The following is a 12,565-nucleotide window of genomic DNA, read 5'->3' as shown; positions in this document are numbered from 1 at the left end:
CTGGGTGTAACCTACATAGCCCTGTACTTCTATGACACAATTCACTTTAATGGCTGGAACAATCCCAACTCAGAAAAGGGCAGTATTGTTTTGATGTTTGTTATCATAGCTGTAGTGAACTGATGACAATGGTAACAATTTGCAGGCATGAAGCACGTACAACAGTACTTCTAATTTAATATTCACCTGTGCAGCTTGTTAAAAATCAGATTCGGGTTCAGCCATTCTTTTTTTTTTTTTTTTTTTAACATTTTATTTATTTATTTGACAGAGAGAGACAGCCAGCGAGAGAGGGAACACAAGCAGGGGGAGTGGGAGAGGAAGAAGCAGGCTCCCAGTGGAGGAGCCTGATGTGGGGCTCAATCCCAGAATGCTGGGATCACGCCCTGAGCCGAAGGCAGATGCTTAACAACTGCGCCACCCAGGCGCCCCCGGGTTCAGCCATTCTTAGATGGACCTGAGAGTCTACAAGTCTGTATTTCTTTCTTTTTTTTTTTTTTTTTTTTAGAGAGAGAGGGCAGGAGAGAAAATCTTAAGCTGAGCGTGGAGCCCAGTGTGGGACTCGATCCCACAACCCTGAGATCACGACCTGAGCCAAAATCAAGAGTCAGACATTTAACTGACTGAGCCACCCAGGTGCTGCCCCCTCCCTTTTTTTTTTTTTTTTTGAGTCTGCGGTTTTAGTTTTGTTTTGTTTCGTTTTAAGATTTATTTATTTGTTTGAGAGAGAGAGTGCATGCAGGACAGGGACGGCCAGAGGGAGAGAGAGAATCTCAAGCAAACTCCCTGCTGAGTGTGCAGCCCAACTTGGGGCTTGATTTCATGACCCTAAGATCATGACCAGAGTCGAAATCAAAAGTTGGACACTTAACCAACTGAGCCACCCAGGTGCCCTACAGAGTCTGCATTTCTAACAAGCTCCGAGGAGATGACAATATCTCTGGTCTTCCGATCATACTTTGAGGAGCAAGAACTTATACATGATCAGATGACAGGTGAAAAGAAAGTATCCTCCTCCAAGTTAGAACATTCACATCTTCACTCACATTGATCCAAGAATATGAACACTTGAGTTTTTCTCTTGACAATCACTTACCTTGTCAGTGAACCCTATAATCCTGAAGCAATGCTGAATTGCTTCAAATTGTCTTCTGTAAGAGTCCTTGGAAGTTATGTCGTGTATCACCCTTCCAGTTTCATCAGCTATATACCTAAATGGAGTATGACCAAATACAATGAGCACTGACTTGGCAAATAGCACCCTGAATACCCTGGCATCACTGGGCTCCTTCTTCGCCAGGGCATTTCCCTTTCAGTCTAATAGTGAAGTGGAATAATGGAGTGCATGGCTGAGTAAAATGGATGCAGTTAAGTTTCTGAACTTTCTCGAAAATGAAAATGGTGAGATGCAGTTCCTGCCATCTCATCCCGGGTATTTCAACTTAAGAGACTATCAGTGTCCAGTTAGGAAAAACAGTTCCATTTATTTCTAAGTTTTCTCAATTGCTAGTTACACATTCATTAAAAATCAACAACTAAAACCCCTGATACTTACCTAGGAGGCTTTTCCTCAGGAAGTCTGAACTCAGAAAGTTTCTTTTGGTGATAAAGACCAGCATAGATGTAGTAAAATATGTGAAAATTTTTCTCTCCCCTGAAAAAAGGGGGGGGGATATTATTAATAACATATTTTGCTTCCCCACTTCAAGTAATTTACACCATTTCCGTTCTGTGAAAAATATTATCCTGTAGAAAATCTGCATTTTCAAATATGCAAATTAAATAGGTCACATCCCAATTATAGAATAGGAATAGTGATAGGATCAGTATAGTAATTGTCACAGTGTCACATTATTAAACACACTTATCTTTAGGCAGAAGGAAGTTTTGGAGAATGGAACATTCATATGTAACAGGTCAGGTTACACATGTTTAGAGATCTTTCTAGTACAGCCCAAATGACTATGCAGCTGTGCCACTTGCTGTTTGTAGTCCTTGTTGCTTAAGAGACAGTGATATCCAGCTTAGAGAGATATCAGCCAATCTCCCTATTTTACTGGAGCCCCAGATAGGAAGTGGTTCTCCAGTTCTATGGCAAGTTAGGAAGCAGAACTGGTCCCAGAACTGAGGTCTCCACTCTTTCAAACCTGCATTCTTTCAAATCGGCATGCACCAGTCCCCTGGTCTCCCGCTGTCCACCCTCTTTTAGGCCATCGTGGCCAAGGTCCTTTCAGATATGTGCTACTCTAAGTGTGGTCTATGGACTGCTGTCAGTGTACATGTCTAGACATTTTATAGCACGTGACATTGCCATGACATCCAAGGATATAATAATTTTTTGGATAATTCATTTTCATGATGTTTTACAAGGTATTAGTTCACAATGGATTGAGAATTTTTTAAACTGGTCCTTCAGCATAGACAGTTTGAAAAGCCCTGCACTGGATCCCTTTCCTTCCTCTGGAGGACAGTCTCTTCTGTTGATACACCTAGGATTTGGCCAATTCTCATCTTGGCCAACTTAGCTCTTTGGAAATCTTCTTTCTACTTCTTGTTCCCTTCTGTGACATGGGCCCCATTCTTTTTTTTGGTTTCTCCTGGGTATCCTGGTCTTTCTTTGGTCATTTATCCGTATAGGTTTTCTGGTGTATTCTTATTCCTGCTCTGTTTTCTAGATGCCTCTGCCTGCCATTTCTCACTCATTTGTTCCCTCAACTAATAAGTTTACCAAGTGCCAGTCATGGTGGGCACTGCACCAGGTGCCAGGGATACAGGACTAAGAGATTTCATGCCTTCTGGAGATTTCCTTCTAGTGACGGAGTTAGAGGAAACAAGGAAACTTGTGATGAGGGCTTTGAAACAAACAAAAGGCTGAGATGATGAATAATGTTGGGGGATGAGGGCTACTTGTGTCAAGTCAGGAGAAGTAAGAGTCCTTGGAAGTTATAATAAGAAATATTATAGCCAAATACTGAAATATGAGAAGGGACTGGAAGGAGCTACAGAAATAACACTTAAGCCAAACACTGAAATATGAGAAGGGACTGGAAGGAGCTACAGAAAGAAAGGGAAAGAGCATTCCAAAGACAGGGAGCAACATATACACAAGGGCTCTGAGCATGATACCACATACAACCCTCCCCCAAAGAAAAATGCTAGTGAGAAGGGGATGGGCAGGTAGGCAGGGCCAACCCACACCAAGCCATTAGGCCATAATGAGGACTTTGTTGATTAGGCAATTAGAATTCTTTGAAGTGTTTTAAACTGGAGCCAACATAGACTGTAAGTGTATGACATCAGTAGATACATATTGAAAAAAGTACATTCTAGCTGCAGGTTGAAGACGAGACTGTAAGAAGCCAAGATGGATACAGAGAGACCAACTAGGAAGTCCAGGTGAGAAAGCAAGTGACTTGGATAGGTGGCGATGATAGTGATGTTGGAGAACAAGGGTAAGCTTAAAGATCTATTTGGAGGAAAAACTAAAAGAACATCCTGAGAGAATGAATGAAGGTGGTGAGGGAAAGCGATCTGGAGTCTGCCTCGGTACCTAACTTGGGCATCTAAGGGATGATGACACTAGTCACAGAGATGGTAAAGCCTTTTTAGGGCTTTATCAATCAGTATGCCTGGTACAAATATCACTTATTTTTTTAACTCTGATAAATGTGCAGGCTTCAGCTGACCCATCTTGGTCTTGTTGTCTTACAGTTTTTTTGCAGATATTTCTAGTTCTCAATTCTTCTGAACATTGCCGACCAATATCCACCCCTAGCATAAATTCAATTTAATTTTCGCCCCTGTATCTATCAGGCTTGGTTAGGTTTTGTTGCAATAATAAACATCCCAAAGATCTTAGTGGCCTAACTCAACAAAAGGTTACTTCTTGCTCGGAGTACATGTCTACTGTAGGCTAGCAAAGGGAAGGGGGGGGTGTGCTCATCATAGTCACTCATGGGCCCAGGCTGATGCAGTAGCCACCATCTTGCACTTTGCCAGAGGGTCTTGCCATTAAATGCTCATTTGCCAGAACTGGTCATATGACCACAACCAACCCCAGGATACATGTGCCCAGAAAGGAGCAGATGAGAAAGGTTAGGTGAACAGGACCTGCACAAGCCTCATTTTCTCCCCTTATCCAATATCTTCAGTCTATTTTACCTCATCACTACTATCATATTGAATAAATTTAATAATCATAATGTTATGGTATATTAGATACCCATTATGTTTCAGATTCTATGTTTGGTATAAATCACATATCTCATTTGATTCTCATAACAGTCCTGAATGGGTGACTTTATTGTGCCCTTTTTGCATATAAAGAAAATAAGGTATGAGGGTATTATATTAAGTGGCATATATGATAAGTGACACAGCTGTGATTGGAAACCTCTTCATATTATATTTGTAAAAGACCACTTTTCGTACAAATACATACATACATACAAATACACAGAAAACTGTATTTTCCATTCTGTCAGAGGTAGCTCCATAAACTTTAAAACCACCCTAATTTGGGGAGAAAGAAGCAAGAGACTTCATAAAAATTAATCAAGAAGCCACAGGGAAGCTAAAATAGCTCTCATTCTGTCTTTTTGTTCATTTGTTTAATTTGCATGCTAGCCCCTATTTTGTGAGGAAACTGCAAACATATGACAGAGGAGGACGCTTGAGTTCTGATCCCGAAACAAGTGCTCTGGAATCTCCTTGCACAGCTCTCAGGTTCACTGACTTCTCTCCACTGCTACTGGCTTAGCCCAGGCCAACATCCTGTCTCACAGGGATCTACCAACAGAAAGCCTCCTAACGGTCTCAACACGATCCCTACTGCATCTCCTCCAATCCATTTTCCCCACTGAAGCCAGAGCAATCATTTGAAATGCAACTTGGGTTTTGTGACTCCTCTGCTTGAAAACACTAAATGGCTTCCTACTGCCTTTGTCTGTTTGGGTTTGTTTGTTTGTTTGTTTGTTTTTAATATTTTATTTATTTGACAGAGAACATGAGCAGGGGGAGCAGCAGAGGGAAGGGGAGAAGCAGGTTCCCCGCTGAGCAGGGAGCCCAATGCAGGGCTCAATCCCAGGATCCTGGGATCATGATAGGAGCTGAAGGCAGATGCTTAACCGACTGAGCCACCCATGCACCCCCCTACTGCCTTTAGAATAAGGTTCAAAAATCCCCAGCCTGGTTCCAAAGCCCTGCATGATCTGGTCTCAGGCTTATCTTGGCCTATCTCCCTCACTGGGAGAAGCACCACCTTGCTGGCCAACTCTTAGTGATCCTCAGGTCTCAGATTAACTGTCTCATACACAGGGAGCCCCTCTCTTCTTGGACTAGGTTGTGTGCCCTTCTCCTCTTTTACCTTCATAGCACCTTATATTGTTTCCTGGGACTTATCCTACCTTTAAGTTTATTTATTTGTTTAATGCCTGTGATCCTCCCTCTCCCCCCATCCCCCATCCACTCTGAGCACCATGAATACTGCAACCTTGTCTATTTTGCTTACTCTTACAACTCTAGCAGGGAGCACAACAGTAGCATACAACAAGCATTCAGTAGATAATTACTGAAAATACATGAATGGACCATGATCCTGAGGAAGTCTGGTGTCCCACAATAATAATAAAAAGCATGGTTAGCCCTCTAATAACATGTACCACACAAGGCACTTTTTAAAGTACTTTTATATAAATGAACTCATTAATCTTCACAGCAAACCCATGAGGTAGGCACTATGGGCATCCCCATTTCACAGATAAGGCACAAAGAGGTTAAGTGACATAACCAAGGACAGTAAATGTCAGAGCCAGCATTTGAATCCAGAGAATTCCATATCATTGATCACTATTGCTGGACTGCTCTTCTTAAAACAAAATCATTTTTTTCCTTTCTCAATCTAGGGAAAAAATTAGTATGTGGAATATTATCAGTGATAAATTCAATTTAACGGTATCTAATGATTTTCTTAAAAGATTTATTTATTTATTTGAAAGAGAGAGTAGGGGAGGGGCAGAGGGAGAGAGAGAGAGAGAGAGAGAGAGAGAATCTCAAGCAGACTCCATGCCAAGTGTGGAGCCCAAGTGGGGCTCAATCTCACGACCCTGAGATCATGACCTGAGCTAGACACTCAACCAACTACGCCACCCAGGTGCCCCAGTACCTAATGATTTAAATGTTCACAATGTTGTTAAATTTTAGCTGGTATAACCAACTCAAAAGAAATGGGCATGCTAATCCCAAAGTACTCCCACCCCAACCCTTTGTACTTGGCCTGAAAACATCTTTTAGGTTAAAAATTACCACTTCTCCTTTGCTTAAATAATTCCTTATTCTTGGGCAGTCTGGGGGTGGGGGTGGGGGGCATGTATGCTAAGAGGAAGGGTGAAATGGAGCCACTAAGATTACCAAAGCCTCCTGGTCTATCTTGCAGAGCAAAAACAGAGTGATAAAATAATGCACCTACACTGCCTGTTTTATAACTCTGGATTTTTCAAGGAGATATTCAGAGATTCTTGCCCCCATCACAGCTCCAGTTGGTGTAAACATCATTTCCAGATATTTTCCAAAACGGCTGGAATTGTCATTGATGGCAGTGCATGCATTTCCAAAGGCTTCCACCAGGGAGTTGACTTGCAGAATTTTCTCTCTCAAGGTCTGATTATTGGCCTGTGCCAAATAGACAACAGTCAAGAGGAGCTTCTAGAAATATTATCTTAGCAAAATTTCCAGGCACCCCTCCCTACCTCCCCAAATTTCACATTATCCTTTTGGGAAGAATTTCGCTTGGGGAAATTAGCATCAACCACCAGCACTGTTTTCTCAGACAAGCAACTCCCCAGGTGCACAGGCGTCAGATGAGGCTAGATTAGGTTATCAATTTTTACATCCAGCCACACTTCACTTAAAATCCTTGACAGACAAAATGCCTAAACAGTTTAAAAAGAGTTTTAAATAGAGAGATCCCATAACTTTTCTCAGTCATCCATTATAATATTCAATAAACCTCATCTATAGAAAATACTCCTTAAATTCTATCTTAGTCTCATAATAATCTAATCCTGAGTCTAAGTAACTGCGAGACCATTTTTTAAGTCATTCCTTCAACGTCCATTTCACTAAACTAAAAATTTCCATTTCCTTCAACTTTTGCTAAAAGATTTCTATTTTCCAATCCTTTAATCGCCTTAGTGGCTCTTCCTGATCCTGTTCCTAGTGTTTAACCACTTTTACTACTTAATGGCTAAATGTTTCTATTACAATGAAAACATAAAAAATTAATTGCTGATAATCTAGTAAATTCGTGCTGGCATTATTTTCCTCACTACGTGAAAGAGGGATAGCATGCTGACATCTTAAGTGGTCTCGCCATCAGGAAGTAAACATAACAAAGATGAAACGTTTTTATGTAACTACTAATAAAAACCAGTATTTCCATCTTTTATAAGATATGCAGTTACACTGGCAAGGATTTTAGTTACAACACATAAAACAGGTGGTCAATACCTTTCCCAAGAAAGTCAAATGCTGAACAATCAGGTGGGCACTTTCCGTCTTCCCAGAGCCACTTTCTCCACTGATGACAATGCACTGACACAGAAAATGGAGTGAGAGTGAAGAACTCATAGCACAGTAAACAATTTGTATGTTCAGGGATGGTTTCCATATAATATCCACCCCTGTACACCTTCATTTTTTCACTGAATAATTTATCTTGGGAATCTTTCCATTTCTGTACACTGAGAGCTTCTTCAACCTTTCCACTGCTGCTTGGTCCACTGTACAGATGTACCATAGTTGATTTAACCAGCCTCGTATTGATGCATACAGAAGGAGTATACTGCAGGGAACAACACTATATGTAGGGCATTATATTTCATGCAGGTTCTTCTATAGAATAAATTCCTAGAAATGGGTTGTTGAACTAAAAATAAATACATTTGTAAATTGGATAGACAGTACCAAATTGTTTTCCTAAGGACTGGACCAATTCATGAAAGTGCCTGTTCTCCTACAGCCTCACTAATAGGGTATGTTGGATTCTTGCCAATTGGAAATGTAAGAGAATGGTCTCCCAGTATAGTTTTAATTTGCATTTCTTTTATTATGAGTGAGGTTGAGATCTTTTCATATGTTTAAAATTATTCATATTTTCTTTTTTGTGACCAGCCCATATCCTTTGCCTGTTTTTGGGGGGGGGGTTGTGGGTTTTGTGTTTTGTTTTTGTTTTTTTTGTAATACTGGTCTTATTATCATTCATTCCTAGAAGCTCTTCATGTATCAAGAAGATTAGTGGATGTGGTACAATAAAAAACATGTATTTGGTTTTTGTCTCTGGGTCCTGGCACAGACCTCCTTAGATCCTTGGACCTCCCTGAATAGGGGCGATACGACCATCTTTTGTTATTCACAAAAAAGTCCCTTTCAACCAAACCTAACTGGTAACCAGGTGGCTCAAAATAGGGCCCAAAATAGCTTCCCAATGGGCGCTGGTCAGCAGAAAGACCAAATACATGATGAGAGCGTGGAAATTTTCAGCCCCATCATCCCAACTTCTAGGGAGGAGAGAGGGACCAGAGATTGACTGAGTCATAAAAACTCTTAAACAAAAGATTCAGAGAGCTTCTGGTATGAACACTTTGAGATGCTGGGAGGGCACATGCCCAAAGAAGGCATGGAAGCTTTGCACCACCCCTATCCCCTATATCTTGCCCTGGGTAATCTGTTTGGCTGTTCCTGAGTTGTATCCTTTATACTAAGTCAATAAATTTAAGTGTTTCCCTGAGTTCTGTGCGTTGTTCTAGTGATCTGTCAGACTTGAGGGTGATTGTGGAAACCCCTGAATTTGTAGGTTGGTCATAAGTGTGGGTAGCCTGGGAACCCCTGCTGTGGCTGGCATCTGAGATGGGGGCAGTCTCTGGGGCTGAGCCCTGACCATGCAGGGTCTGTACTAACTCTGGGAAGTGAGTGTCAGAACCTGCATGAATGGAACTCAACCACTGGACATCCAATTGCTGTTGGAGAATTGAAGAATTGGTTGGTGTTGGAAAAGACACAATCTTCAGTGTCAGAAAAAACACAGTGGGGCAACTTCTCAACTTGAGAAATATATGTATCCCTCTCCACTGACTTCCTCTCTATGAATAATCTATGGACATTTCACGAGTCTCTGGGAAAGATAAGAATTTAAAGAAGCCAAGTTTCTAACCTATAGTGAATCCATGTACTTTATTTTGTAACTTGCACTATTATAGTTTCATCTATTCCTTAACAAACCCAAAGCTGGGACTTCACAGGTCTCAGGAAATTTACACACAGTAACTCTCTCATAAAATTGTCTTACCAATTTTATTACTTATATTTCAAACAGACTAAAGACACAAAAGAAAATACACAGATTGAAAGTAAAGGAAGGGTCAAGGTTGGATATGTCATCACCTGGAGTTGAAGGTCCAGAAAGGAAGCTGTCTGGGTGAGCTTTGTGTTTAACTACCATTGAGTTTAAAATCTGTTCAGTCTTTACCAAATCCACCACAATTTATCAGCAGCTAAATGGTGTGGGGCTTGATCACTGTCAACCTGTGTGCAGTATTTCACACAAGAAGGACCGAACCATGAAAATTCTGAGACCTTAATAGGAAGGAATTTCATTTACGTCATTCTACATTGTTTTTATTACAGTTGTTGTCATGTAATCAGGTTTGTGTTGGCTCTATGTTCTCATATTCATAATAGAGACACTCTTATTACATTTTATCAGGGAAAATGAGTGCTCTTGATGTGAATGTTTTACGTTACCCAAAAGAATGTTCATGTTCTCTGGCTGCTCTAACTTGATCACTGTTCCTGTTTCACTGAGCTACTATTTCACTTTCTATTTCCTTGAATCAGTACCAGCAACCAGAATGGAGTGTTCAGGAAGACATATGAGCTGCAGAGGAAGACAGTACACATCCTACTGTGTGACTTGGCAGGGAAGGAAGGAGAGGTCTTACCTGGTCTTTGCTGAAAGTAACCATACATTGGTAAGCAGCATCTGCTGATGCAAATATGTGGGGGGGATTTGAGGCACGTTTTACCCCATGATAAAGTCTGGAAAACTGAAGAAAAAAATAATTAATTTAAAGAAAACTTCTAATGCTCCGGTACCTCCTGCCCATGAAACCAAGGCTTTGTCACTTGTTAGGAGAATTGTAGTATCAGGAAAGCTATAGAGCCACAGACTCTGGAGTCTGCAGGCCTAGGTTCAAATCCCAGTTCTTCACTTTACTAGTTTCATGAGCTTTTGCAAGGGAGTTAACTTCTTCATGCTAAGTCTCCTCATCTGCCAAACAGCTTTAATAATCGTGCCTGCTTCACAAGATTACGAGGAGTGAGATAAGCCAGTGCCCGGCATATAGCAAGCACTAAATGAATGTTAGTTATTACTGTTATATCTTGCTCTAAAAAGTTACCCCCGAAGTAGAAGAATTCCATCTGTGTTGTATTATTATCTGGAGGTCGGGGTATACACTGTTAAAGCAGCAGAAGTTTATTCTCACTTTTCCCTTCTTTTCATTTTCCCTTGTGGTTTTTAATTTCCTATTAAGGAGCAACATGCTCTTACAGCAACCCTTACCTGTGGAGAGTATATGCTTAGATTCTGGAAGGGGTTTAAGGCAATTAAGATGTCTCCAACATATGTGTAAATCAGCAAGTCCACATAACGCTTTTGCAACTGACGGATAATTGTATCCTAAGAAGAGGATACATAGTACTGAGAGTGAACATTATTTCCAACCAAGAAAAAACTCTAAAAATAACAACAAATTTAGTCTCACAAGAATGTTTTTGTTCTAAAAGAAGAAAGTAGTCGATTTAAATCATACAGTGATGCTAAGGGTCCTCAATGCAGATATTTGCCTTGGAAGAAGAAAAAAAAAAAAAGGAATATGCTGAAAGAATAAGGCCCACTTAGGACTTGCTAAAGGACACTGCGATAACCAACAAAGGTTTTATCTGATATTATGAAAAACTTGTCTTATCCAATCAAAACGCTCTACTTAGAATTTGATTTAATAGGCTGTTCCTATTGATGAAGTATAGAAAAAACAGTAACTTCATTTCTCAAAGCGTTGCACTTAAAATTTATGTGGTGGGAATATGGAATTGAACACTTCTATTTACACTTTAGTGACTCATGCATTGTAGTTAAAGGTCTCTAGAGTTAGAATCAGCAAAAGCAGTTCCAGTGCAATTAACAGCTCTATTAAACATGCATACTTTAAATGGGGATTACCACAGTTTTTAAATTTAGAACCAAATTTTATTATCCTTCACCATTTCCCTAAATAAAACTACTCTTTATGAAGAACAAATAACTATCTTAAGAGTTAAACTGCACTTTCTCCAAAACAGAAAATAATTTCTGGTGATGTAATAAATCACTTAGGCTTACAATAGAAAGGGTTTTATTGGAAAAAATCCAAATCTTTTCATCTTCATCATTTAGGACATTTGGGGGATTTTAAATGAACGCAACACGGGATCGTAGTCACAGCAACCAAATGCTCCCTGAGCTTCACCCCAAGGCTATACAAACAATTAAATTTTCAAGTGACCTTAGGAGAACATGGTCTACAAGAAAAAGGTCAGACCATTCACATGAAACAAATGTCATCGGTGAGAATTGCCTGCTAAATATTTAGTACCTCATCCAGAACCTCTAAATTGACCAAATCATCCTCAAGGCAGTATTTTTCAGCATCTTCCACATGATAGGGTCTTCTGGTATGCATTCTTTCATGCCTAGAAATTTATCCAGAAAACATCAGCGTTAATGCAGTAAAAAGTGTAGCAGAACGCAGACAACGAGAGAGGCGCCTGGGTGGCACAGCGGTTAAGCGTCTGCCTTCGGCTCAGGGCGTGATCCCGGAGTTCTGGGATCGAGCCCCACGTCAGGCTCTTCCTCTATGATCCTGCTTCTTCCTCTCCCACTCCCCCTGCTTGTGTTCCCTCTCTCGCTGGCTGTCTCTCTCTCTGTCGAATAAATAAATAAAATCTTAAAAAAAAAAAAAAGAACGCAGACAATGAGAATGTTTCATTCACAATCTTCCCCCATGATATGTTCAGAGACTTCAGAGATGGGGACAGGAAGAGCAAGTGCAGTCCAGGTCCCCAAGCCATAGGGCCCTCTCCCTGTTGCTGTAGAGCTATCCGGGGTAAGGTGAGCTCCAGACCTCAAGCCTCCCTTCTACCACAGTGAGGAATATTGCCAAATGGGCCCATCTAATACTTATGTTTGCTCTTCTTAAATGCCAACCACAGCTTTTTCAGAAATAAATATCTCATTTTCTTTCTGCTCATTGTCAGGTATATACTTCTCACCCAGGTACTGCCCTTGAGATCCCTTCGTGCTATCCAACAGCATCAACCTCAAATTTTCGAAAAACATTTAAAACTGAAAGAATAATTGAGCAAATATCAATGAATCAAAAATGTTTATATTTTACCTGATTTATTTGAAATCCCTTTGTTACCCATGTTTCATCCCACTCCCCTTTCCTGAATGACTACTATTTGGTGG

General features: G+C 40.5%; 1 protein-coding gene across 2 annotated transcripts in view; it reads right to left on the bottom strand.

The window, feature by feature from the left end:
- The window catches only part of MYO3B (myosin IIIB), a 428,494-nt gene that overhangs the window by 215,040 nt on the left and 200,889 nt on the right, over positions 1–12,565 (bottom strand). For both annotated transcript variants that reach the window (XM_087861309.1, XM_087861314.1), the window contains 7 exons: positions 11,691–11,787; positions 10,619–10,735; positions 9,996–10,100; positions 7,507–7,590; positions 6,467–6,669; positions 1,556–1,654; positions 1,097–1,211 (listed from right to left, as the gene is read on the bottom strand). In XM_087861309.1, the coding sequence (XP_087717435.1) occupies positions 1,097–1,211; positions 1,556–1,654; positions 6,467–6,669; positions 7,507–7,590; positions 9,996–10,100; positions 10,619–10,735; positions 11,691–11,787 (820 nt within the window). The remainder of the gene's footprint in view (positions 1–1,096; positions 1,212–1,555; positions 1,655–6,466; positions 6,670–7,506; positions 7,591–9,995; positions 10,101–10,618; positions 10,736–11,690; positions 11,788–12,565) is intronic.

Source organism: Ursus americanus, chromosome 1, assembly GCF_024610735.1.
Source record: "Ursus americanus isolate L20-20 chromosome 1, mUrsAme1.1.p, whole genome shotgun sequence".
Classification (NCBI taxonomy): Eukaryota; Metazoa; Chordata; class Mammalia; order Carnivora; family Ursidae; genus Ursus; species Ursus americanus.
Note: the sequence above shows the minus strand (reverse complement) of the source record. Positions and strands in the feature narration are given on the sequence as shown.